Below are 24751 nucleotides of genomic sequence, written 5' to 3' on the forward strand. Positions count from 1 at the left end.
AGTGATTTTTCCAACAATTGTTTAAAAACTCAGTGCCTCTTTGCTTGACATCATGGGAAAATCAAAAGAAATTAGCCAAGACCTCAGAAAAACAATTGTAGACCTCCACAAGTCTGGTTCATCCTTGGGAGAAATTTCCAAACACCTGAAGGTACCACGTTCATCTGTACAAACAATAGTACGCAAGTATAAACACCATGGGACCACGCAGCCGTCAAACCGCTCAGGAAGGAGGTGCGTTCTGTCTCCTTGATTTGCGAAAAGTGCAAATCAATCCCAGAACAGCAGTAAAGGACCTTGTGAAGATGCTGGAGGAAACAGGTACAAAAGTATCTATATCCACAGTAAAACAAGTCCTATATCGACATAACCTGAATGGCCGCTCAGCAAAGAAGAAGCCACTGCTCCAGAACGGCCATAAAAAAGCCAGACTACGGTTTGCAACTGCACATGGGGACAAAGACCGCACTTTTTGGAGAAATGTCCTCTGGTCTGATGAAACAAAAATAGAACTGTTTGGCCATAATGACCATCGTTATATTTGGAGGAAAAAGGGGGAGGCTTGCAAGCCAAAGATCACCATCCCAACTGTGAAGAACGGGGGTGGCAGCATCATGTTGTGGTGGTGCTTTGCTGCAGGAGGGACTGGTGCACTTCACAAAATAGATGGCATCATGAGATATTGAAGCAACAGCAAGACAGTCAGGATGTTAAAGCTTGGTCGCAAATGGTTCTTCCGAATGGACAATGACTCCAAGCATACTTCCAAGGTTGTGGCAAAATGGCTTAAGGACAACAAAGTCAAGGTATTGGAGCCATCACAACGCTCTGATCTCAATCCTGTAGAAAAGATGTGGGCAGAACTGAAAAAGTGTGCGCGAGCAAGGAGGCCTACAGACCTGACTCAGTTACACCAGCTCTGTCAGGAGGAATGGGCCAAAATTCACCCAACTTATTGTGGGAAGCTTGTGGAAGGCTACCCGGAACATTTGACCCAAGTTAAAGAATGGCAAGGCAATGCTACAAAATACTAACTTCCGACTTTAACACACACACACACATATAACTGTAGCTGTGTTCCATGTTGTGTTCTACGCTTAAAAGGGTCCATGCGGAAACACGTGGCTTAAAAAGTTATGTGTGGTGAAGAAATGGAGGCGCGATTAAAGGCGTCCAAAAAAGTGTACGCCGATAAACGTCGCCCTGCTAAACTCAGCAAAAAAAGAAACGTCCCTTTTCAGGACCCTGTCTTTCAAAGATCATTCGTAAAAATCTAAATAATGTCACAGATATTCATTGTAAATGGTTTAAACACTGTTTCCTGTTCAATGAACCATAAACAATTAATGAACATGCACCTGTGGAACGGTTGTTCTGAAAACTTCGGACACTAAAGAGGCATTTCTACTGACTGAAAAACACCAAAAGAAAGATGCCCAGGGTCCCTGCCCATCTGCGTGAACGTCCCTTAGGCATGCTGCAAGAAGGCATGAGGACTGCAGATGTGGCCAGGGCAATAAATTGCGATGTCCATACTGTGAGACACCAAAGACAGCGATACAAGGAGACAGGACGGACAGCTGAACGTCCTCACAGTGGCAGACCACGTGTAACAACAACAACTGCCAGAGTTACACCAGGAACGCACAATCCCTCCGTCAGTGCTCAGACTGTCCTCAATAGGCTGGACTGAGGGCTTGTAGACCTGAGGGCTTGTAGGCCTGTTGTAAGGCAGGTCCTCGCCAGACATAACCGGCAATGTCTCCTATGGGCACAAACCCACCATCGCTGGACCAGACAGGACTGGCAAAAAGTGATCTTCACTGACTAGTCGTGGTTTTGTTTCACCAGGGGTGATGGTCGGATTCGCGTTTATCGTTGAAGGAATGAGTATTACACCGAGGCCTGTACTCTGGAGTAGGATCGATTTGAAGGTGGAGGGTCCGTCATGGTCTGGGGTGGTGTGTCACAGCATCATTGGACTGAGCTTGTTGTCATTGCAGGCAATCTCAACGCTGTGCGTTACAGTGAAGACATCCTCCTCCCTCATGTGGTACCCTTCCTGCAGGCTCATCCTGACATGACCCTCCAGCATGACAATGCCACCAGACATACTGCTCGTTCTGTGCGCGATTTCCTGCAAAACAGGAATGTCAGTGTTCTGCTATGGCCAGCAAAGAGCCCGGATCTCAATTCCATTGAGCCTGTCTGGGACCTGTTGGATCGGAGGGTGAGGGCTACGGCCATTCCCCCCAGAAATGTCCAGGAACTTGCAGGTGTCTTGGTGGAAGAGTGGGGTAACACAGCAAGAACTGGCAAATCCGGTGCAGTCCATGAGGAGGAGATGCACTGCAGTACTTAATGCAGCTGGTGGCCACATCAAATACTGACTGTTACTTTTGACCCCCCTTTGTTCAGGGACACATTATTCAATTTCTGTTCATCACATGTCTGTGGAACTTGTTCAGTTTATGTCTCAATTGTTGAATCTTGCTATGTTCATACAAATATTTACACGTTAGGTTTGCTGAAAATAAACGCAATTGACAGTGAGAGGACGTCTGAGTTTATTAACATACTGTGGGTTAACATAGGTTACTCCCATGAGCACTTGGCGTGAACTCTGACCTCTCTCTCAGAGCAAGTTCACCAGCCTCAGAGATGAAGATATGACGGGAACCAGATTCTGAGTGGAATTCTCACCCATACCAGCTGTGCTTTGAATGTTGGGAATGTTCGAGTGGATTTCTGTGTGTGTGTTTGTGTGTCACAGAGAAATTGATGCTGGTGACAGACTGACACAGGGGAAAGGAGGAGGAGGAGGGGGGGGGTGAGAGAAAGATGGGGCAAGATTTGCCCTGACCCAAGACAGGAGGCACACAGACACTGAACACTTCCTCCCGATCTCTGATCCAGTCACATACATTCTCAATGACTAGGCTTATCCTCCCATATGACCCCATTGCCAAAGCAATAACTTCACAGTGTACACCTTTGGTTAACTGCCCTGAGCAATGTACGTATCTACCCTCATCTACCCTGTATGTACGCATCTACCCTCATCTACCCTGTATGTACACATCTACCCTCATCTACCCTGTATGTACACATCTACCCTCATCTACCCTGTATGTACACATCTACCCTCATCTACCCTGTATGTACGCATCTACCCTCATCTACCCTGTATGTACGCATCTACCCTCATCTACCCTGGTCCTGGGAGAGCCACAGGGTGCGCAGGCTTCTGTTCAACAATACAGTCTTCTAATCAAGACATTGATTAGTTGAATAAGATGTGTTGGTGCTTGGCTAGAACAAAAACATCCACACCATGTAGCTTTCAAACACCAGGGTTGGAGACCACTGTATCATATGTAGACATCCTAACAGCTAGTGATTATGCCCCATGTAGGCCCAGTTTAAAAGTGGTACACTATACAGAGAAGAGGGTGCCATTTGGGACACAGCCTTGGTGTATTGTGTTGTAACATGGACTCACCGGTGAGGTTGGTGCGGGCGCTGTAGGAGCCGAGGTACTGTCCGTCTGTGTTGGGGGTGTAACACTCAAACAGCCCCTGGTCTCTGGCCTGGACCTTGGTGATGTGGAGCAGGGCTGAGTCCCTGGTCAGCCTCTCGACCCAGATCTCCTTACTGTTGACCCTCTGGGCGTACACCGCGTACGCATAGTTGGACTGGGCCGTGCTCACGATGCGGATCTCGCGGTCGGGCACTGAGGTCAGGTACATGGACCACTCAAAGTCCTGCTCCACACCCTCCTTGTAGCCGGTCACGTTGCACCAGATGGTCACGTGACTGCCCTCCGTCCGTACCAGCGGTCCGCTCTGAACGGTCACTACCCTCTGTGCCACGCTCACACCTGCTGGGCGAGAGGTAGGGAGGAGAAGGGGGGAGAGAGAGAGAAAAGGGGAAAGAGGGAGAGACACAAAGAACATTGGTTACAAAACTGCTGTTAAAACATTTAGCATCCTGGGAGCTTTAGCTCCAGCACTCTCCCAAGAGGAACCGAGTCAACATGACATGTCCACTCAGTGTCCTGAAGAAACAGCCCTGTAGTGTCACACACACACACACACACACACACACACACACACACACTACAGAAAGAGAGACCGTGGGGAATTATGAAATATGAGGTCAGTGTCAGGCTGTTATAATACTGTGACCAGGAACCATGAAACTGAGAGGTCATGCGCATCACACACACACGGGACAGGGGTCATGCAAGGTTGTTATTTTAGTTCTTGGTGGAGGATATTCATGTCAATTGAAACACCTGTGGTCAGTTTCAGCTGAGGGAGATCACAGTACACACAGACTCCGTTAATAAAACGGACATTTGAAAGAAGAGCAGACAATACACAGCAGCACAGGCAAAAGCATGCAGGCACACACCAATCCCGAACAGAAGGGGACTAGACACTGCTTCCGGTCTACATGACCAACTGCAGAACACAGCTGTGTGTGTCTTTCACAGAGACCTCACAGAGAGGCTGTGTCTGTAGGCACAACAAAGTACATTAATATTTCAGATTTAAACTTCCAACATCCTCTCTTCCTCGTTGATCACTCTCTCGCAGTAACTTTCTCTCCCATTCCCCATTTTTCATTCACTGTTGACTGACTGTGTGACAAAATCAAATCAAATGTTATTTGTACCCCTGTATATAGCCTCATTACTGTTATTTTATTGTGTTACTTTTTATTATTTGTCACATGCGGCGAATACAACAGGTGTAGGTAGACCTTACAGCGAAATGCTTACTTACAAGCCCTGAACCAACAATGCAGTTGAAGAAATAGTTAAGAAAATCTTTATTAAATAAAACACAATAAAATAACAATAACGAGGCTATATACAGGGGGTACCGGTACCGAGTCAATGTGCAGGGGTACCGGTACCGAGTCAATGTGCAGGGGGTACCGGTACCGAGTCAATGTGCAGGGGGTACCGGTTCGTCAAGGTAATTTGGACATGTAAGTAGGGCTAAAGTGACTATGTATAGATAATAAACAGCCAAACACCCAAAAAGGGTGGGGGGGGTCCATGTAAATAGTCAGGGTGGCCATTTGATTCATTGTTCAGCAGTCTTATGGCTTGGGTGTAGAAGCTGTTAAGAAGCCTTTTGGTGCTCCGGTACCGCGTGCCGTGCGGTAGCAGAGAGAACAGTCTATGACTTGGGTGACTGGAGTCTTTAACCATTTTTTAGGCCTTCCTCTGACACTGCTTAATATAGAGGTCCTGGATGACAGGAAGCTTGGCCCCAGTGATGTACTGGGCCGTACGCACTACCCTCTGTAGTGCCTTACGGTCGGATGGCGAGCAGTTGCCATACCAGGCTGTGATGCTCTCGATGGTGCAGCTGTAGAACTTTGAGGATCTGGGGACCCATGCCAAATCTTTTCAGTCTCCTGAGGGGCAAAAGGTGTTGTTGTGCCCCCGTCAGGACTTTATTGGCTGGTTTGGACCATGATAGTTTGTTGGTGATGTGGACACGAAGGAACTTGAAACTCTCAACACGCTTCACTTACAGCCCTGTCAATGTTAATGGGGGGCTGTTCGGCCCACCTTGTCCTGTAGTCCACGATCAGCTACTTTTGTCTTGCTCACATTGAGGGAGAGGTTGTTGTCCTGGCACACACTGCCAGGTCTCTGACCTCCTCCCTATAAGCTGTCTCATAGCTGTCAGTGATCAGGTGTGTGTGTGTGTGTGTGTCTACGCATGCGTGCAGAAAATAAAATAATATCTAGTTGTATATCTAGTTGAAAAATTAACAAATGCATCCAGACTGTGCTCAGCGAGTCGACAAAACGAGAGAAAACGTTGTGTGTGCGCGTGCTATAGTGTGAGAGTAAGATGGTGTTTTTCCTCATATTTCGATCCTTCTTGGTTTTGTTTTGTGGTCCTTTGTTTTTTTTTCCATTTTGAGGCACATTTTGCTCATGAGCTCACAAAAGCGTTACAAATCTCTGATTTGTTTTTGGCTGCCTCAGTTGAAAGGGATTTCAATTCAATAAGAACAGCGTTTGAGAACAAAAAAATTATAAAAATGAATCACTCCAAGGCTTCACTTCTCCAATGGACCACAATAAGATAGAACTGGCCATGAACTCACAGGCAGGACAGTTAAACACACTAAAACGTCTCAGGGGGATAAAGAGAAGAGAGAGGCCTCCAGGAAAATAGCAATCTTGCCAAAATACTGATGTTTTTATCTGCACTAAATGTGTGATATTTAATGTGTGGAATACCTCACTGGTTTGATATTGGGAGGTTGCTCTTGTCATCGTCCTACATTTATCAGTTCCCTTCCTCACTCTTTCGGTCCTCTCTCATACACTCAATTTCGGTCATATTTCGTCCACTCTCTTTCCGTCCACTCTCTTTCCGTCCACTCTCTTTCTGTCCTCTCTCTGTCCACTCTCTTTGTCCTCTCTCGTCCACTCTCTGTCCTCTCTCGTCCACTCTCTTTCTGTCCTCTCTCGTCCACTCTCTTTCTGTCCTCTCTCGTCCACTCTCTTTCTGTCCTCTCTCATCCACTCTCTTTCTGTCCACTCTCTTTCTGTCCTCTCTCGTCCACTCTCTTTCTGTCCTCTCTCGTCCACTCTCTTTCTGTCCTCTCTCGTCCACTCTCTTTCTGTCCTCTCTCGTCCACTCTCTTTCTGTCCTCTCTCTTTCTGTCCTCTCTCGTCCACTCTCTTTCTGTCCTCACTCGTCCACTCTCTTTCTGTCCTCTCTCGTCCACTCTCTGTGGTTCTGTTGTGTTGTCAGTAAGAGAAGATATTAACATAATACCAGACCATTAGTAACCAGGGCGCCATTCAGTCTGACCACATAGAGCTCAGAGTCATGGTGCTGTATTCCCTGATGCTCATGTTACTGCTGCCCTGGTCCAGTATTACTGCCAACAATACATTACTCACCACATGATTAGGCTGCTACTGCTCATATTGTATGAGCACTGAAACCATTATTCACCTCCCCCACCTCACTCTCAGTTTCTTTCTGTCAGGCTCTCTCTCCTCCCGTCTCTCTCTCTCATCACACTCTCCCTCTCCTCATACACCCAGCCTCTCCCCCTATACGCTTTCTCGCTCCCTCCAGTCTCTCTCCCGCTTCCCTTCCTCTCTCTCTGAGTAAATTCCTGTCTCTCCTCTGTGCCTCGCGGTTCTCTGCATCTTTTCAGGCAGGATTTACGAGGCTCTGTGAGACTTCAAAGCAACACAGCACTCTGCAGGCTGTTTTGAGAGGCTGACAACTACATACCAACCCCTCCAGACCTCTAACTGATCACTCTATCCCTACAAACTAATCCCTCTGTACCCTCCATCTGGCTGCCTCTTCACCTCTGTACCCTTCATCTGGCTGCCTCTTCACCTCTGGCTGCACTGTCTTTATCACTCGCTGCCCCTGGTACTGGTAGCGTTCATTTACAAGCCCTTTATAGCCCGTTCTCTACCACCAACAGCCCACTGTCAGTCTCTCACTGTAACACCGTCGCCACCTGCAAAGGCAGGCAGTCAATGTCAGGCGGGTCATAGAGGAATGGACTTGGAAGCTTTTGGCATAAACAACAACTTATGCACACACATACACATACACACACACACACACACACACACACAAAAGAGGAAGCTGTAAAGAGGATTATGCTAAGTGGAAGGGGGGGGGGGGGGCGACACACTAATCCAATCATTTGTGGCTGGAAAACAGCATCATCTCACAGCACTGTACTGTTAGCACTCACACCACCAGCTTACTCCAACCCTCACAGGATAATTACACACACCTGCTAAGGTGGGAGTTACACACAAACACACGGTACAGCTTATCATATTTGAAGCCATCCATCTTTTGTCATCCTGCTGGCATCAGTGGAGACATAAGACAGTCCTGTTACCTCTCCCTCCCTCCCCCCTTCATTCCTCATTATACCCAGGATGCTAAGGGCTGAGCGCTGCACATGCCAACGCTGCCTGGCTGGTCCAATGCCCAGGTGGATCTATTTACACACACAGCTGGCTCCTCCATATGGGCCATACTACAGAGTAGGGAGGGCACAATCCCAGTCCTGTCTCAACTCCTCCACCAAACACACTACTTTGAAGGGTAAGAAGTGTGGAGGTAAGGCAACTAAAGGCACTGAAAAGGGGATAGATTATGAATATAGCTTAAATAAATAAATGGACTCAGCCTTACAGATGGGAATATAATATCTTTATTAGTATTCGATTACTTGAGTGAGTGTTCATTTTTTTGAGAAAGACAATTGCAGACTTACACTGAGTAACACCAAACATTTGGAACAGCCTGAATTAGTCTTGGTATGGACTCTACAAGGTGTCGATAGCATGTTGATTCCAATACTTCCCACAGTTGTGACAAGTTGGCTGGATGTCCTTTGGGTGGTGGAACATTCTTGATACACATGGGAAACTGTTGAGTGCGGAAAAACCCAGCAACGTTGCAGTTCTTGACGCAAACCGGTGCTACATGACGGAGGCACACTGAAACACATTGAGTATACTTCACTGTGTGCGTTTTCCCGCTCTAGACTCGGGTTAAATCTCTCCCGAAGGAATCCCTTAACATCATGACCCTTTATTATCACCCATTTCGACAGACAGATAGACAGACAATTCACATTTACATTTGAAAGAAATGGACCCTGTTAGCCATCAATTCATTTCAGAGGACTGCAGATGTCAGGCCTATTTCTCTACATATTACATTAATATGGGCCTGGATTCATATTAATGCTGCTCTTACATTACATATATTTTATTATAGATTGGATGGGATCCTTTCACCAGTGTTATTCTGTGAGAAGCTGTAATGTAGTAGAGGTCGACCGATTATGATTTTTCAACGCCGATACAGATTATTGGAGGACCAAAAAAAGCCGATACCGATTAAATCGGACGATTTTTAAAATGTATTTGTAATAATGACAATTACAACAATACTGAATGAACACTTATTTTAACTTAATATAATACATCAATAAAATCAATTTAGCCTCAAATAAATAATGAAAAATGTTAAATTTGGTTTAAATAATGCAAAAACCAAGTGTTGGAGAAGAAAGTAAAAGTGCAATATGTGCCATGTAAAAAAGCTAATGTTTAAGTTCCTTGCTCAGAACATGAGAACTGGTGGTTCCTTTTAACATGAGTCTTCAATATTCCCAGGTAAGAAGTTTTAGGTTGTAGTTATTATAGGAATTATAGGACTATCTCTCTATATGATTTGTACTTCATATAGCTTTGACTATTTGGATGTTCTTATAGGCACTTTAGTATTTCCAGTGTAACAGTATAGCTTCTGTCCCTCTCCTCGCTCCTACCTGGGCTCGAACCAGGAACACAGCGACAACAGCCACCCTCGAAGCAGCGTTACCCATCGCTCCACAAAAGCCGCGGTCCTTGCAGAGCAAGGGGAACAACTACTCCAAGTCTCAGAGCGAGTGACGTCACCGATTGAAACGCTATTAGCGCGCACCCCGCTAACTAGCTGGCCATTTCCATTTCGGTTACACAAGCCTAATCTCGGGAGTTGATAGGCTTGAAGTAATAAACAGCGCAATGCTTGAAGCACGAAAGTGCTGTTTGAATGAATGTTTACGAGCCTGCTGGTGCCTACCATCGCTCAGTCAGACTGCTCTATCAAATCATAGACTTAATTATAACATAATAACACACAGAAATACGAGCCTTTGGTCATTAATATGGTAGAATCCGGAAACTATCATCTTGAAAACAAAACGTTTATTCTTTCAGTGAAATACGGAACCGTTCCGTATTTTATCTAACCGGTGGCATCCATCAGTCTAAATATTCCTGTTACATTGTACAACCTTCAATGTTATGTCATAATTACGTAAAATTCTGGCAAATTAGTTCGCACGAGCCAGGCAGCCCAAACTGTTGCATATACCCTGACTCTGCGTGCAGTGAAACGCAAGAGAAGTGACACAATTTCACCTGGTTGATATTGCCTGCTAACCTGAATTTCTTTTAGCTAAATATGCAGGTTTAAAAATATATACTTCTATGTATTGATTTTAAGAAAGGCATTGATGTTTATGGTTAGGTACATTCGTGCAACGATTGTGCTTTTTTCGCAAATTGTTCTCTTTTGTTAAATCATCTCCCGTTTGGCGAAGTTGGCTGTCTTTGTTAGGAAGAAATAGTCTTCACACAGATCGCAACGAGCCAGGCGGCCCAAACTGCTGCCTATACCCCGACTCTGTTGCAAGAGAAGTGACACTATTTCCCTAGTTAAAATAAATTAATGTTAGCAGGCAATATTAACTCATACGCAGGTTTAAAAATATATACTTGTGTATTGATTTTAAGAAAGGCATTGATCTTTATGGTTAGGTACACGTTGGAGCAACGACAGACCTTTTTCACAAATGTGCACCGCATCGATTATATGCAACGTGGGACACGCTAGATAAACTAGTAATATCATCAACCATTAACTAGTGATTATCATTGATTGATTGTTTTTTTATAAGATAAGTTTAATGCAAGCTAGCAACTTACCTTGGCTTCTTACTGCATTCGCGTAACAGGCAGGATCCTCGTGGAGTGCAATGTAAAGCAGGTGGTTAGAGCGCTGGACTAGTTAACCGTAAGGTTGCAAGATTGCATGGCCGAGCTGACAAGGTAAAAATCTGTCGTTCTACCCCTGAACAAGGCAGTTAACCCACCGTTCCTAGGCAGTCATTGAAAATAAGAATGTGTTCTAATAATAATAATAATTAAAAATCGTCCAAATCGGTGTCCAAAAATACCGATTTGCGATTGTTATGAAAACTTGAAATCTAATTAAAATCGGCCATTCCGATTAATCGGTCGACCTCTATAATGTAGACAGACCTCTCTCTCAGAACCAATATAACAGACAGCCAGACCTCTCAGAGCCAGTATGACAGACAGCCAGACCTCTCAGAGCCAGTATAACAGACAGCCAGACCTCTCTCTCAGAGCCAGTATAACAGACAGACCTCTCTCTCAGAGCTACTATAACAGACAAGACACACACTACATACAGTATGAGTCAGAGTAAGGGAGAGATCTCATCTTTAGCCTTTATAGGACTCCGAATTGAACTGGTCCTGTGTGGCTCAGTTGGCAGAGCATGGCGCTTGCTATGCCAGGGCTGTGGGTTGGATTCCCACAGGGGACCAATATGAAACTGTATGCGCTCACTACTCTAAGTCACTCTAGACGCTACCGTCCCACCTGCCCATAAGAAGTTAAATGCATCCACGCATATATTTTTTTTTCATACCACTTTAACCCTCTCAAAATCCTATCCTAATTGACATCTCTTTTCAAAGATTTGGAAGAGAGACAGGCTTTAGTTATGGCAACACTGTACATGGGCATTCTGTGGGTTTATAAGGTCAAACAATCACAAAGCAACAGACTCCATCTCTGCCCTCAGCCTTCCTCGGCCCAGTCAGTCGACAGTCAGTCAGTCGACAGTCAGTCAGTCAGTCAGTCGACAGTCAGTCAGTCAGTAGACAGTAGACAGTCAGTAAACAGTAGACAGTCAGTCAGTAGACAGTCAGTAGACAGTAAGTAGACAGTCAGTCAGTAGACAGTAGACAGTCAGTAGACAGTCAGTCAGTAGACAGTCAGTCAGTAGACAGTCAGTCAGTAGACAGACAGACAGTCAGTAGACAGACAGTCAGTCAGTAGACAGACAGTCAGTCAGTAGACAGACAGTCAGTCAGTAGACAGACAGTCAGTCAGTAGACAGACAGTCAGTCAGTAGACAGACAGTCAGTCAGTAGACAGACAGTCAGTAGACAGTCAGTCAGTAGACAGTCAGTCAGTCAGTAGACAGTCAGTCAGTCAGTAGACAGTCAGTCAGTCAGCCAGTCAGTCGACAGTCAGTCAGTCAGTAGACAGTCAGTCAGTAGGGCTGAAAGGGTGTTTTTACAGGCAGCTTCAAAGCACTCAAGGCACACAGCAGAGTAGTCCAGCAGCACAGCCTCTGTGTAATTTACCCACCATCACACACCAGTTAAAAGACTGGCCGGCAGAGCACTGTGATGACTGACTACCAGCCCTTACCACTGTCTAATAGAGAGGGAGGAGGGGAAAGAGGGAATAGACAGGAGATGGAGCGAGAGGAGGAGAGAGAGGGAAAATGAGAACGAAAGAGCGAAAGGAGAAAAAATATAAAGGCAGAAAGAGAAATGGTTGGAAAGAGACTGAGGGGAAAAAGGCATGTGTGTTTCAACTCAGTAATTTCTGTCCCTTAAGCAATCCTCAGTCCTTCCCTCCCCCTGCTTCTCTCAGGAAAAAATTAGCCCTGCAGCCACCAACAATACCAGGCTGAGAGAGAGATAGACCAGACCATCATGTCTGCTATTACCTCATCTCAACATGGGGGCGCAGAGAGGGAAAGGGGGGGGGGGCAGACGGGTATAGAGAGAGGGGGGGAAAGGCTCAGAAGGTGAGTTTTGTTAAGCAGTTGTGTAGTGGCTAAGGTCCAACCTCTGAGCAAGAACAGAGACCGCAGCCGGAGTGTACAAAGAACATCAAGCACTGCTCAGTCAGTCAGTCATACACTTGCAGAGGCAGAGCTGGCTCATTCTTACACTTTGGGGAGTCTCCTCTCATGTTAGTGCAGTGTCATGTAAGGTCCTGGTCTCTTCATGTCAACTAGCTCTAATTCATGGCCCTCCTGGGCCACCATACACATGACCCCATCTGTGTGCCGCCCATCACAGCTGCTCAGACCAGGCCGAGAACACCAGGGGGAACCTCTCTGAGTGTGTCTCTACCCATCCCAACCCATAATTCATTCATGAGATTGATGGTGGGGAAGGCTAAAGTCGCCCAGCTCCTCTCTCGCCTCTGTCCATAATGGACATGGTTAAAAATTTAGTGTTTGTGACCAACTCACTCATCCATATAATAAACCTACTGTAGCACACAGACAGTGTCTCACACACAGAGACCGTACTCTGCCCCCTGTCCTGTCCCATCTGAAGTGTCCCCCTCTGCCCCCCTTCCCACAGTCCATTAACTCCATATAGCCACCTGCTTCCCTGTGCAAAAGCCCCCCCCCCCCCCCCCTCTCTGCTCCCCAGGGCCCTAAACCCTATCAGACCAGCCAACAACATGACAAAGAGATGGACATAGAATTATCCCCATACATTCACAAACACAGAACATCAACAACAAAAACAGTTTAAGGTTTTACAAACACCTTTCCTTTAAATGAGACACACACATCTGCAATCCAGGAGCGCACACACTCATCACATGTGTACGTACAAACTCCAGACAGCTGCTGAAGTTAATGTAACACTATAAATCCAACTTTCAGTCTTCTATAATTATCCAAACCCACACGTTAATAGCTCTGTATGACAGCTTGCTCTCCATCGCTACCTTTTTGTGTATTAAGCCCCAGATTGGAAAGGAAACTAATTAACTAATAATTAGACTCTTCAAACAGACTTCTCTACCATTGTCAGTCAGTTTGGCATTCAGGGTGCGAGTGAAGCAAAGCCACACACACGTACAAGCTCGTACACAAAGACAGTCTCTCACAGTTTCTCTCAGTCTCTCTCACCAACACACACACAGTGTTTCCCTATTGAGTTACAGGGATTTGAATTGAGAATCAGATCAGATGCCTCCAACGTCCCTGTGGGTTATCTTAGCTCAGACCCATGCTGACTGTATCCTATTCACCTTTTGTTTTCAATCTAAAAAACAACCATGGGGGTGTGCACTGTTGTGTGTGTGTGTGTGTGTGTGTGTGTGTGTACTGTTGTGTGTGTGTGTGTGTGTGTGTTGTTGTGTGTGTGTGTGTGTGTGTCACAGAGTCTGTGGATGTGCTGTGCAGCAGGGGAGCTGTCTCCATAGTAACCCTGCGTGTCATGCGCATCCCACTGAGGCTGTGTTTGGGTAGAGAATCCAGCGAGGATTCTGGGTATGTAAACCCAAGTATTGTGGGTGGATCTGGAGGAGTGGAATCTGGGCTACCCTGTTATCTAACAGAGCTCTGAGTAGAAGTTGCACCTAGGCACATTTCTAATATCAGCTTACCCCCTATAAATCCTAACCATTAGGCAAAACTGATTTTGGACCAGTGTCTAGGGGACAACCTCATCCTACTCACCCTTCTAAACCAAGGAGAGGAGAAGGGGCGGCAGGACTTGGACTTGTAACCGCGTTGGACTTGTAACCGAAAGGTCGCAAGATTGAATCCCTGCCCTGACAAGGTAAAAGTCTGTCGTTCTGCCCCTGAACAAGGCAGTTAACCCACTGTTCCTAGGCTGTCATTGAAAATAATCATTTGTTCTTAACTGACTTGCCTAGTTAAATAAATAAATAAAAATGTAAAAGGGAGGTTTTCAAAGGGGATGGTAGTTTATGGTGGTATTTAAAGTGAAGGGATGGGATGTCAAGGAATTAACCCCCCAAACCCAACAGACCAGTTAAACTGCCTTATCTTATCTGAGAGAAGGTTCCTCAGACATAAAGACACAAACACGCACAAAAAAATGTGCCCTAAATGATTTAGGCCTGCAATCACAACTGTAAAATCATCAACAGCTGTCGGAACTCTGGTGATCAGCTCTGAGGTCAAAGAGATCATGACCTCCAACAGGATGTGCTGCTATACAGAGTTCACCACGACAGAAAGAAACAATGCAGACACTACAGAGTTACTCCACCCAGACACAAACCAGATGCTGCAGACAGGCACCGGATTCATTTAAGCAGGAAGGAGATTAAAAATAAGCAGGCCATTTTCCCATTTATCTTTAATGTCCAGAGAATGTATCCTAAACTATGTTGAGAGAGCAGCACCAGGTTTTTACTGAGTGTAACAGTAGGTCGCAGTGCTTTAGTAAAATTGACTTAAAACCCTCCAGTGTGAGAGGAGTGTGTGTTGAGGCAGTAGTTAGCAGCAGTGACAGTTAGGTGGGAATGTCCCCACCTTTGTGTTAACTCAGCATTACAGGGTCCACTCTAGCCCCGAGGGCAACTGTAAAACGGACTCCTGCTCTGGCTGCGTGCGCACACACTGTTCTCTAATGACTTACCATCAAAGGAAGCAAAATACCCAAGTACTTACGGAGGCAGGACTGGGTGTGATGTCCAGACTCATTTTATCTTTCTGGTCTACTGATCCTTCACCAATCAAAAAGTTGTGCTCTCTCTCAGCCCGAAGCAGACAACAACCTATCAATGACTTGTATCTCTGAATATTCATTAGGAGTTGAAAGAGAAGCAGGTGGGGTACAGTAAGTGAATGAAGTTTGTAGTGGTCTTGCTGTTGTCAGGTAAACAAGCCAGATAGAGGGAAACAATGTGATGAAGTATCGTGATGTTATGGGTACACTACACACACACTTTCAGAACACACAAACACACACACTTTCACAAAAAACAAACACATACACTTTCAGAACACACAAACACATTTTCAGAACACACAAACACACACACACACACAAAAGCCTCCAGATTTACATTGTATAAAAGTAGAGACTACAAAATGGTATGTGATACAATGCAGTTGAGGAACAATGGGAAAGTAATTCTGCTTTGAAAGTTGATAAAATGGCCCTTGAATGTTTTGGTACACCTACTGGAGAGCTCTTCTCATCTACACCTATTCAGCATAGTTAACACCCTCATAAGCCTTAGCCCCACCCACACATTAAGGATTCACATGTGAGGCCATGTGCTAAACAGAGTTAGTAAGTTAGTGTAGTAAACAACCTAAGATTTCTAAACTAAAAGTGGTTTAAGTAGTAGCCTTCAATAAGGAAAAACTCCAGATTTAAAAAAACACTTTATCGACACCTATATCCTAATCAAAGTTTGTCACATGCACAGGATACATAAGATCTAAATGCTACAGTGAAATGGTTACTTGCATTTTTGCACAGTAGCAATATCAAAAATAGAATGTTTCCAGATTAATATCTTATAATTATTCGATGATTCTTACCCACACCTGGCTAACTTGATGGGTCATGTAATCATCTGGTGAAGTGGAGACGTTTGTTTAGACATGTAGCTAGCAAGCTAAACAATTAGCCTAATGGTGCTTTCAAGACAACTGGGAACCTGGAATAATACAAGATCAAATCATGACGTCAGTGATCTTCAGGTCATAGAGTTGGGGCTCTAGAAAGAGGCCCGCGTTCCCGAGTTGGAATTCCGAGTTGGATGACCGTTCGAAACGAGTTCCCAGTTGTCGTATTTGCACTGATGTCTGCGATTTCCCAGTTGTTTTGAACACAGCAATAATCCCAACCCATACTACTATCAATACAAACTGACTGTCATAGCTAGCCACCTTGCATGAATCTGCAGGTAGCTAAAGATAGCGAACTAACATTGAACCTAGTTGGTTAACTAACATTAGGCTGTAACTAGCAATGCAAATGGATTTCTGAGATATGTGTATCTGTGTGGTAATATTATTCATAACATTAGCTAGCAAGCCAGCCAACTAACATTAGTTAGTTAACAGTACACTTTAACTGGCAATGAAAATGACTGACAAAATTACAAATATATAATTTCTGAAAATGCTAGCTGGACTATCTTACATTTCCCTCTCTGTCACGGTTGCCCTCTCCTTAGCTATCATCCACCGGCATTCAACTGATTTCTAAACTCGGTCCACTTCTTCTGTGACAACAACACTGTTGGCTTCCCCGTCACTGTCATCAGAAGACTCTACAATGTCTGGTTCAATTAAAATGTTTTTACCTAAAATCAGGGATTTCCTCATTGTCGGATTCCGGTGCCTGTCTGAAAGTTCACATGTTCCAGATGGCATTTCTGCCAAAAAAATGCATTTGGATTTTTTTTAAAGAATCATGTCTACATTTAAATTCCTCTCCTGTGAAATAGAGACGTGTGACATACGTCTAGTTTCATGAAATGAGTCAAATATTAGCAAAATAACATAAAAGCAAAGTCAAAGACCTTTACAAAACGGGAATATCCTAAAAACATGCACACACACAGGAGAAACACGCTTCCCAGCCAAGCCTCTAGAATGCACACAGATGTACAGCCAGGGACAGGGTGAGCAATTGCATTATGAGCACTGTCTAGACATGCTTGCTCTGTATGTATACATAGGCACTCACACATAGATACACAAACCCAGGTCATCTGCTGGCCAAACAGCTGGAAGATATGTTAGAAGCCTAAAGTGTGTCATATAGCACCAATAATTTAGTTTTAGCATCAGAGTAACATCCACAACGACAGATCCACTCAAACTCACAGCAATGTTTAAACAATGCTGACTCTTCCTTGACCAAGAGGTGAAATTCCTCTCATTCTAAAAGTGTGTGTTGGTGTGTCATTCTGTGGGGAGCATTGGATAGTCAGAAGGAAACACCATTTAGACTGGCCTTCCATTAACAATATTGGCAAAGTTGAGTGAATTCAATGCCAGTAAAATTAATAACTGACAGCAATTAGGATACTGCACTAGCAGGGACGAGTCAGCTAGACTTACATTTGCATGTTAGACTGCCTCATAACAATTGGTTTCCATGAGACTCAACTGGTGTATATAAACTACACAGAGAAACTGGCCTGAGATCAGTGCATACAGAGGCTTTGGCAGCAAACAGGCATAGAGAGCCTATACTAACTATTCTGCAGTCAGTTGAGCCAGTATAGACAACTGAAGCATCTCTCCATTACTGTTTAACCAGCCAGCCTCCTGCTGAACAACCCATTACACTTTCTATTAGTTATATAAACCAGAACGGTTCAGGGATTCAGAGCTCTCTCATTCTCTGCCACAACTACAGGGTAATACACGCAACATATATACATTACCACCATGTGTAAGAGCTTTCTGTAAAGTAGAAAATTAGACAGTCAACATATTGTACTCTGTTTTTCTGCTGTCCATCTCTATAGGAAACCCAAAGCATTTCTATGATGTATTGTATTTCATTCTACACCTTCATTTCACCTTGGGAAATGTAAAATTATTCACATTTATCAATCAATCAATATCTCCTACATGAAGTTGACCAGCTGAAAGGGTAAGTGAACTAACAAGAAGACTGTTAATCTAACCCAATGGCAGGGATCCATCCCTCCACAGCAATAACATGCCTCCCATCCAGGAACAGAGCAGCCATCTGGTGTGTGTACTGTGTAGGCTATGCTATATGTGTCGGTGAAAGTGTGTGTAATGTGCATGACAGAGAGAATAGCTGAGTGTCCCAGGGTGCTATATAAAGTGAAAAATGTAAGGTGTCTGTGTGTATTGACTACAGGCACTAATACGGGGATGTGGTCACTGTTATCCAACTCATCCAGGGAAAGAGGAGCTTGAGTCTGCGGGGGTTAATCTGAGACTTACATCCAAATATCACATGAACCTAGTTCTCCCCCCTCCACACACACTATGATAGAAAAACAATAACTTGTTCACCGCTATAATAGAGCTGTGAAACACAAACAGATAAACACACAGACACAGCTGTCCAAAGTAAGTGGGTAGTGAGCAATGGATTTATATACATCATTGGTAGTGACTAAGACAATGCCCCCTCCCTAGACCAGTGACTCCTACTGAGGTGGCATTGGCAAACACACTCTCTCACACCTACATACACTCAGAGTTTGGATTTGTCATCCAGGTGTGTCGTCATGCAGATGTCTTGGCATGCAGGTGTGCTATGACTCAGGTGTCGAACTGTTCTTCTGAATTAAATAGAAATAGAACAAACTCGCACATTGATCTATTTTTGAAAGTGCATGGTAACACTTGAATAACATTCGGGGTTCTTATTTGTTCTCTCAGGTAATTAAATAGAGAAAAAAAATAGAAAGATGACTATGTGTCCAATCTAAGCAATAGGTACAGGCGTGACTTACCAAGCAGCGCACACGCAGTAAGGAGTGTGCGGATGCCCATTGTCTTCCGTCTTTCTCTCCCCTCAGACACCGTTCCTATAATCCGTTTGGCGAGGCAAAACTTCGGTCTGTTTTGAGGCAGAAATTGTGGGATCTATGGCAGACCACCTGTGCGGGCGACGGACGGGTAGGTCTGGTGCCCACCGGGGATCGAACCTGATGGGTTGACTTGAGACTGAGATCCGTTATAGCGAAGTCGCCTACTGCCTGTGGGATACCCTCAACTATCTCCCGTATCCTGCTCTGAAATGCGGGGCTTGGTAGACTCGGGTGTCGTTTCTCTGTATCACCTTCGTCAATGACGATATGCACCCATAAAAGACGCTTATCCTGACCCCTCTTCCTTTCCTACGCATCGGACAGAGAGACTGCGGCGGCCCTTCGTTGTAGAATGACAAACCACCTCAGCAGGGACAGTCCAGCGTGTGTAGATGTCTTGCTTTGTTAGTGCGCTATTTAGAATTTTGCCAACATCAAGATTTTTTCGGATCAATATGTAAAATAAATACGTAAAGTCCTTCTGTTGAGAATGTACATAAAATACTTAATTTCAGTGGGCGTCCTCTTCCTCCGGGGAGATAGCGCTATCCAAACGCACGCGTTCAGTAAAATCAATCTCCTTTCACTGCTTCGCTACAACAACAAAAAAACAATCGGAGTCGATGGGCGGGCGCTCTAGCGGCAGAAGATAATATAATATTAACGTGCCATAGGATGGACTTCCGAGCGAATTCGTCAATGGACCGAACCCACCGCAAATTAACCACAGTAGTCTATTTTTTTTATTTTAATTGTTTATAAAAGTATCCGAAACGTCGTTTATCGTTGATCAGATAATTGAGTGTTGTTCATAGCCTACACAAAGCGTTGTTCGAGCACAAATATATTGATAAACCCACACCGCGAGAATAACCTCACATTTCAGATGTGTTTCTGATCAATAACTTAGTCAAAAGGTTCAGTTGCTGTTCTTCAACGGCTTCGAGTCAAGTCCTTCTTCTGCAAACTCAGTTTAAAATAAATATTTTTTTGTACTATTCCCTAGGTGTATTCCTTGTATGTCATTTCCTGGTTGGAAGAAATTCCCTTTGAGCGCTGTGATCTCGTATTCCCTGCCATTTGAAATACTAACTAGCATGCCACACAATCACTCCCCCAAGCAGAAACCACGCCCCATGGGCTACTTTCTACAATTCACCCAGTAAGGACTGACATCGACCCACTCCAATTGGCCAAAAGGCGTGACTAAACGATTATTTGTACAATTTCCAAATGTATTCACATGCAGTAAATCGGATAGCGCATACACTTGGTATGGGCATGGGATATTACATGCCCCTTTTTATTGAATGAAATGTTAGGTCTTGAATTTTATGATACCAATAATAATAGTCTTGAGATTTATTTAACAGCATGTGTTTTTGCTTTTCAATTTCTCTCTCCAAAATATACAGGGCCATAGATTAATCCTATGAGCTGAGAATAAACACAAAGCCTTACGATTCCTATAAGCAGTTTACAACATATATGGGATTCAGCACTTCAGCTAGAGCTAACTTGAAATCAAGAGGGCTGCCCAAATATTTTGGTTTGGCATGGTATACCTGAGCACTGTTTGGCAGTGTTTACACTATAAATAAACCATGATGAAAATACAGCTGAATATCCCTATTGAAAACACTCCAATATATCAGCCTAACCCTAGGACTTGTCTTAAAAATAAATTGTGGTGTAGATGTAAACGATAGACAGCTTTGAGTAGTAATCTCTGTGTTTTTAAAGGAGAAAAACAAAGGATTTAGTGGATGGCTGTCAACCCATAACAATTCAGTCACAGATTAGATAGTGATGTGATGGAATGTAGGCTACTCCTGCCATAGGGCCAAGTCCTTATAATGTCTTCCACCCAATATATCCAAAACTCTACAGTGGAGTGAAATATAATGAAATGCTGTGTGGTGGAAACCTAATTGCAATATTTCCTGGGGTGTCTTTTCTTTTTGAGTGAATTGTAGTTACCACCCATGAGAGTATTTGTTAGTGACACAGACATGGTTGTTGAATTATTCCCTTTAAAAAGGCTGTGGCGTTCAACAATTGAGTTGCTATGCAAATGTTATCAAACTATGAAAATATACAACATACATTGTGATGCCTTCAGAAAGTATTCACACCCCTTGACATTTTCCACATTTTGTTGTGTTATAGCCTGAATTTTAAATGGATTAAATTGACATTTTTGGATGCTAGCATACACACGATACCCCATAACGTCAAAGTTGAATTATTTTTTTAGAAAGTTAAACAAATTAAATACAATTGAAAAGCTGAAACGTCTTGAGTCAATACGCATTCAACCCCTTTAAAATGTCAAGCCTACAGTGCATTTGGAAAGTATTCAGACCCCTTCCCTTTTACCACATTTTGTTATGTTACAGAAATACCTTGTTTACATCAGTATTCAAACCCTTTGCTATGAGACTCGAAATTGAGCTCAGGTGCACCCTGTTTCCATTGATCATCCCTGAAATGTTTCTACCTGCATTAAAGGTCCCCACAAACACAGTGGCCTCCTGTTTTTGCTTTATCATTATGAGGTAGTGTGGGTAGATTGATGAAGGGAAAAAACTATTTCATCCATTTTAGAATAAGGCTGTAATGTAACAAAATGTGGGAAAAGTCAAGGGGTCTGAATACTTTCCGAATGCACTGTAAAAAAGTTAATCAGTAAAAATGTGCTTAACAAGTCACATAATAAGTTGCATGGACTATGTGTGCAATAATAGTGTTAAACATTATTTTTGAATGACTACCTCATCTCTGTACCGCACACATTTAATCTGTAAAGTCTCTCAGTCGAGCAGTGAATTCCAAACAAAGACTAGGGAGGTTTTCCAATGCCTCGCAAAGAAGAGCACCTATTGGTAGATGCGTAAAAAAAAAGCAGACATTGAATAACCGTTTGAGCATGGTGAAGTTATTAATTACACTTTGGATGGTGTACTAATACACCCAGTCACTACAAAGATACAAGCGTCCTTCCTAACTCAGTTAGGAAGGAAACTGCTCAGGCATTTCACCATGAGGCCAATGGTAGCTTTAAAACCATTACAGTTTAATGGCTGTGATAGGAGAAAACTGAGGATGGATCAACAACATTGTAGTTACTCCACAATACTAAACTAATTGGCAGAGTGAAAAGAAGGAAGCCTGTACAGAATACAAATTTTGCAAAACATGCATCCAAGGCACTAAAGTAATACTTAATGTTGCAAAGAAATGTACTTTTTGTTCCGAATACAAAGTGGCAAGTCCAATATAACACGTTACTGAGTACCACTCTCCATATTTTCAAGCATAGGGGTGGATGCATCATGTTATGGGTATGCTTTTAATCGTTAAGGACTGGGGAGTTTTTCCAGGATAAAACATTTAAAAATACTCCCCAGTCCTTCACGTCTTTTTTTGTATATATTTACATTTTATTTTCAATCTCTTCTCCATTTTAGTTCAATTATACCTTCCGGTAACCTGCCTCACCCAATGACTATTATATGTCATTTTTAGACCTTATAGCAAGAAACACAGCCATCAGAGGCTAACCAGCTAATTAGCTACACGCTATTTAGTCATTGTTAGCCACTGCTAGCGGCCTTTACCTTCTGCACAGGTACCAGCCCTTTTTTTAAATACATATATATTTTTTGGCCTGGATAATACGCGCCAGCCTACCAGTAACGGACTGTCTCTCCACTACAACACCGGATTCCTGCCGTAATCCCTGGACCATTCTCCTGATCTTCACAACTAGCTAGCACCCACCGAGTTACCCAGTACCCGAAGCTATCCCTGAGGCCCACCTCCCGGCCTACTCAGTTGTTCACCCGGACTCCACCCAAACACGGTTAGAACACACTACTCCACCGGATCCTTGCCGTAAGCTCTGGACCTTGGCACCGGATCACCGCTGGTACCGAGTGGCTATAGTGGCTAACGCCTCTGCCCCGAAGCTAGCACCAGTTAGCCGTGAGCCATGCGCATCTCCCGGATAGAAAACTAAATTACTACCACTCAATACCTCTTTCGCCACCTGGCTTGGATCCTTAGTCGACACGCCGCACCACCACGACAGGTCTGCCGACGAATACTCCATCCACTGTGCCTTCAAACGGCCTCTGTCGGAGCAGACGCTTCTACTAGCCCAGGGCTACTAACTTTAAACGCTGCGTTGCCCGTGTGCTAGCGTAGTAACGACTACTCCGCGGCCTCCCTGTTTCATCTATTGCTGCCCCCTGGACCCTATGATCACTTGGCTACATAGCTGATGCCCGCTGAACTGTCCATTAATCACGGTACTCCATTCTGTTTATATATATATATATATATATATATATATATATATATATATATCTTTTTTTGTTTGTTTATCTGCCGGCCCCAGCCGCAAACTCAGGCTCTGTGTGTAATTAACCGACCCTCTGCCCATTCATCGCCATTTTACCTGTTTACCTGTTTGATAGCCTTTAGCCGTACCCTCATTCTACTCCTCCTCATTTTTTTGGGTGATGTGGAGGTAAACCCAGGCCCCGCGTGTCCCCAGGCACCCTCATTTGTTGACTTCTGTGATCGAAAAAACCTTGGTTTCATGCATGTCAACATCAGAAGCCTCCTCCCTAAGTTTGTTTAACTCACTGCTTTAGCACACTCCACCAGCCCTGATGTCCTTGCCGTGTCTGAATCCTGGCTTAGGAAGGCCACCAACAATTCTGAGATTTCCATACCCAGCTACAACATTTTCCGTCAAGATAGAACTGCCAAAGGGGGAGGAGTTGCAATCTACTGCAGAGAGAGCCTGCAAAGTTCTGTCATACTTTCCAGGTCTATACCCAAACAGTTTGAACTTCTCATTTTAAAAATGAACCTCTCCAGAAGTAAGTCTCTCACTGTTGCCGCCTGCTATCGACCCCCACTCGCTCCCAGCTGTGCTCTGGACACCATTTGTGAATTGATTACCCCCCATCTAGCTTCAGAGTTCGTTCTGTTACGTGACCTAAACTGGGATATGCTTAACACCCCGGCAGTCCTACAATCTAAGCTAGATGCCCTCAATCTCACACAAATCATCAAGGAACCCACCAGGTACAACCCTAAATCCGTAAACATGGGCACCCTCATAGACATTATCCTGACCAACTTGCCCTCCAAATACACCTCTGCTGTTTTCAATCAGGATCTCAGCGACCACTGCCTCTTTGCCTGTATCCGCTATGGGTCCGAGGTCAAACGACCAACCCTCATCACTGTCAAACGCTCCCTAAAACACTTCTGCGAGCAGGCCTTTCTAATCGACCTGGCCCGGGTATCCTGGAAGGATATTGACCTCATCCCGTCAGTCGAGGATGCCTGGTCATTCTTTAAAAGTAATTTCCTCACCATCTTAGATAAGCATGCCCCGTTCAAAAAATGCAGAACTAAGAACAGATATAGCCCTTGGTTCACTCCAGACCTGACTGCCCTTGACCAGCACAAAAACATCCTGTGGCGGACTGCCATAGCATCGAATAGTCCCCACGATATGCACCTGTTCAGGGAAGTCAGGAACCAATACACGCAGTCCGTCAGGAAAGCAAACGCTAGCTTTTTCAAGCAGAAATTTACATCCTGTAGCTCTAACGCCAAAAGGTTTTTGGACACTGTAAAGTTCATGGAGAACAAGAGCACCTCCCCCGAGCTGCCCACTGCACTGAGGCTAGGTAACACGGTCAGCACTGA

At 44.3% G+C, this 24751-nt stretch overlaps 1 protein-coding gene across 2 annotated transcripts in view; it reads right to left on the reverse strand.

Annotated features, from left to right (window-relative positions):
- The window catches only part of LOC139380692 (immunoglobulin superfamily member 3-like), a 105860-nt gene extending 85901 nt beyond the window's left edge, over nucleotides 1-19959 (reverse strand). Inside the window, exons 1-2 of one of the 2 annotated variants that reach the window (XM_071123627.1) lie at nucleotides 18941-19959; nucleotides 3503-3880 (exon numbers count right to left, since the gene is read on the reverse strand). In XM_071123627.1, coding sequence (XP_070979728.1) covers nucleotides 3503-3880; nucleotides 18941-18980 — 418 coding nt within the window. In that variant the 5' untranslated portion in view covers nucleotides 18981-19959. Of the gene's footprint in view, nucleotides 1-3502; nucleotides 3884-18940 lie in introns of both variants that reach the window. The other variant, XM_071123626.1, reaches the window with a different exon arrangement.
- Nucleotides 19960-24751: the final 4792 nt, after the last annotated feature.

Source organism: Oncorhynchus clarkii, chromosome 22, assembly GCF_045791955.1.
Source record: "Oncorhynchus clarkii lewisi isolate Uvic-CL-2024 chromosome 22, UVic_Ocla_1.0, whole genome shotgun sequence".
In the NCBI taxonomy this organism is placed as follows: domain Eukaryota; kingdom Metazoa; phylum Chordata; class Actinopteri; order Salmoniformes; family Salmonidae; genus Oncorhynchus; species Oncorhynchus clarkii.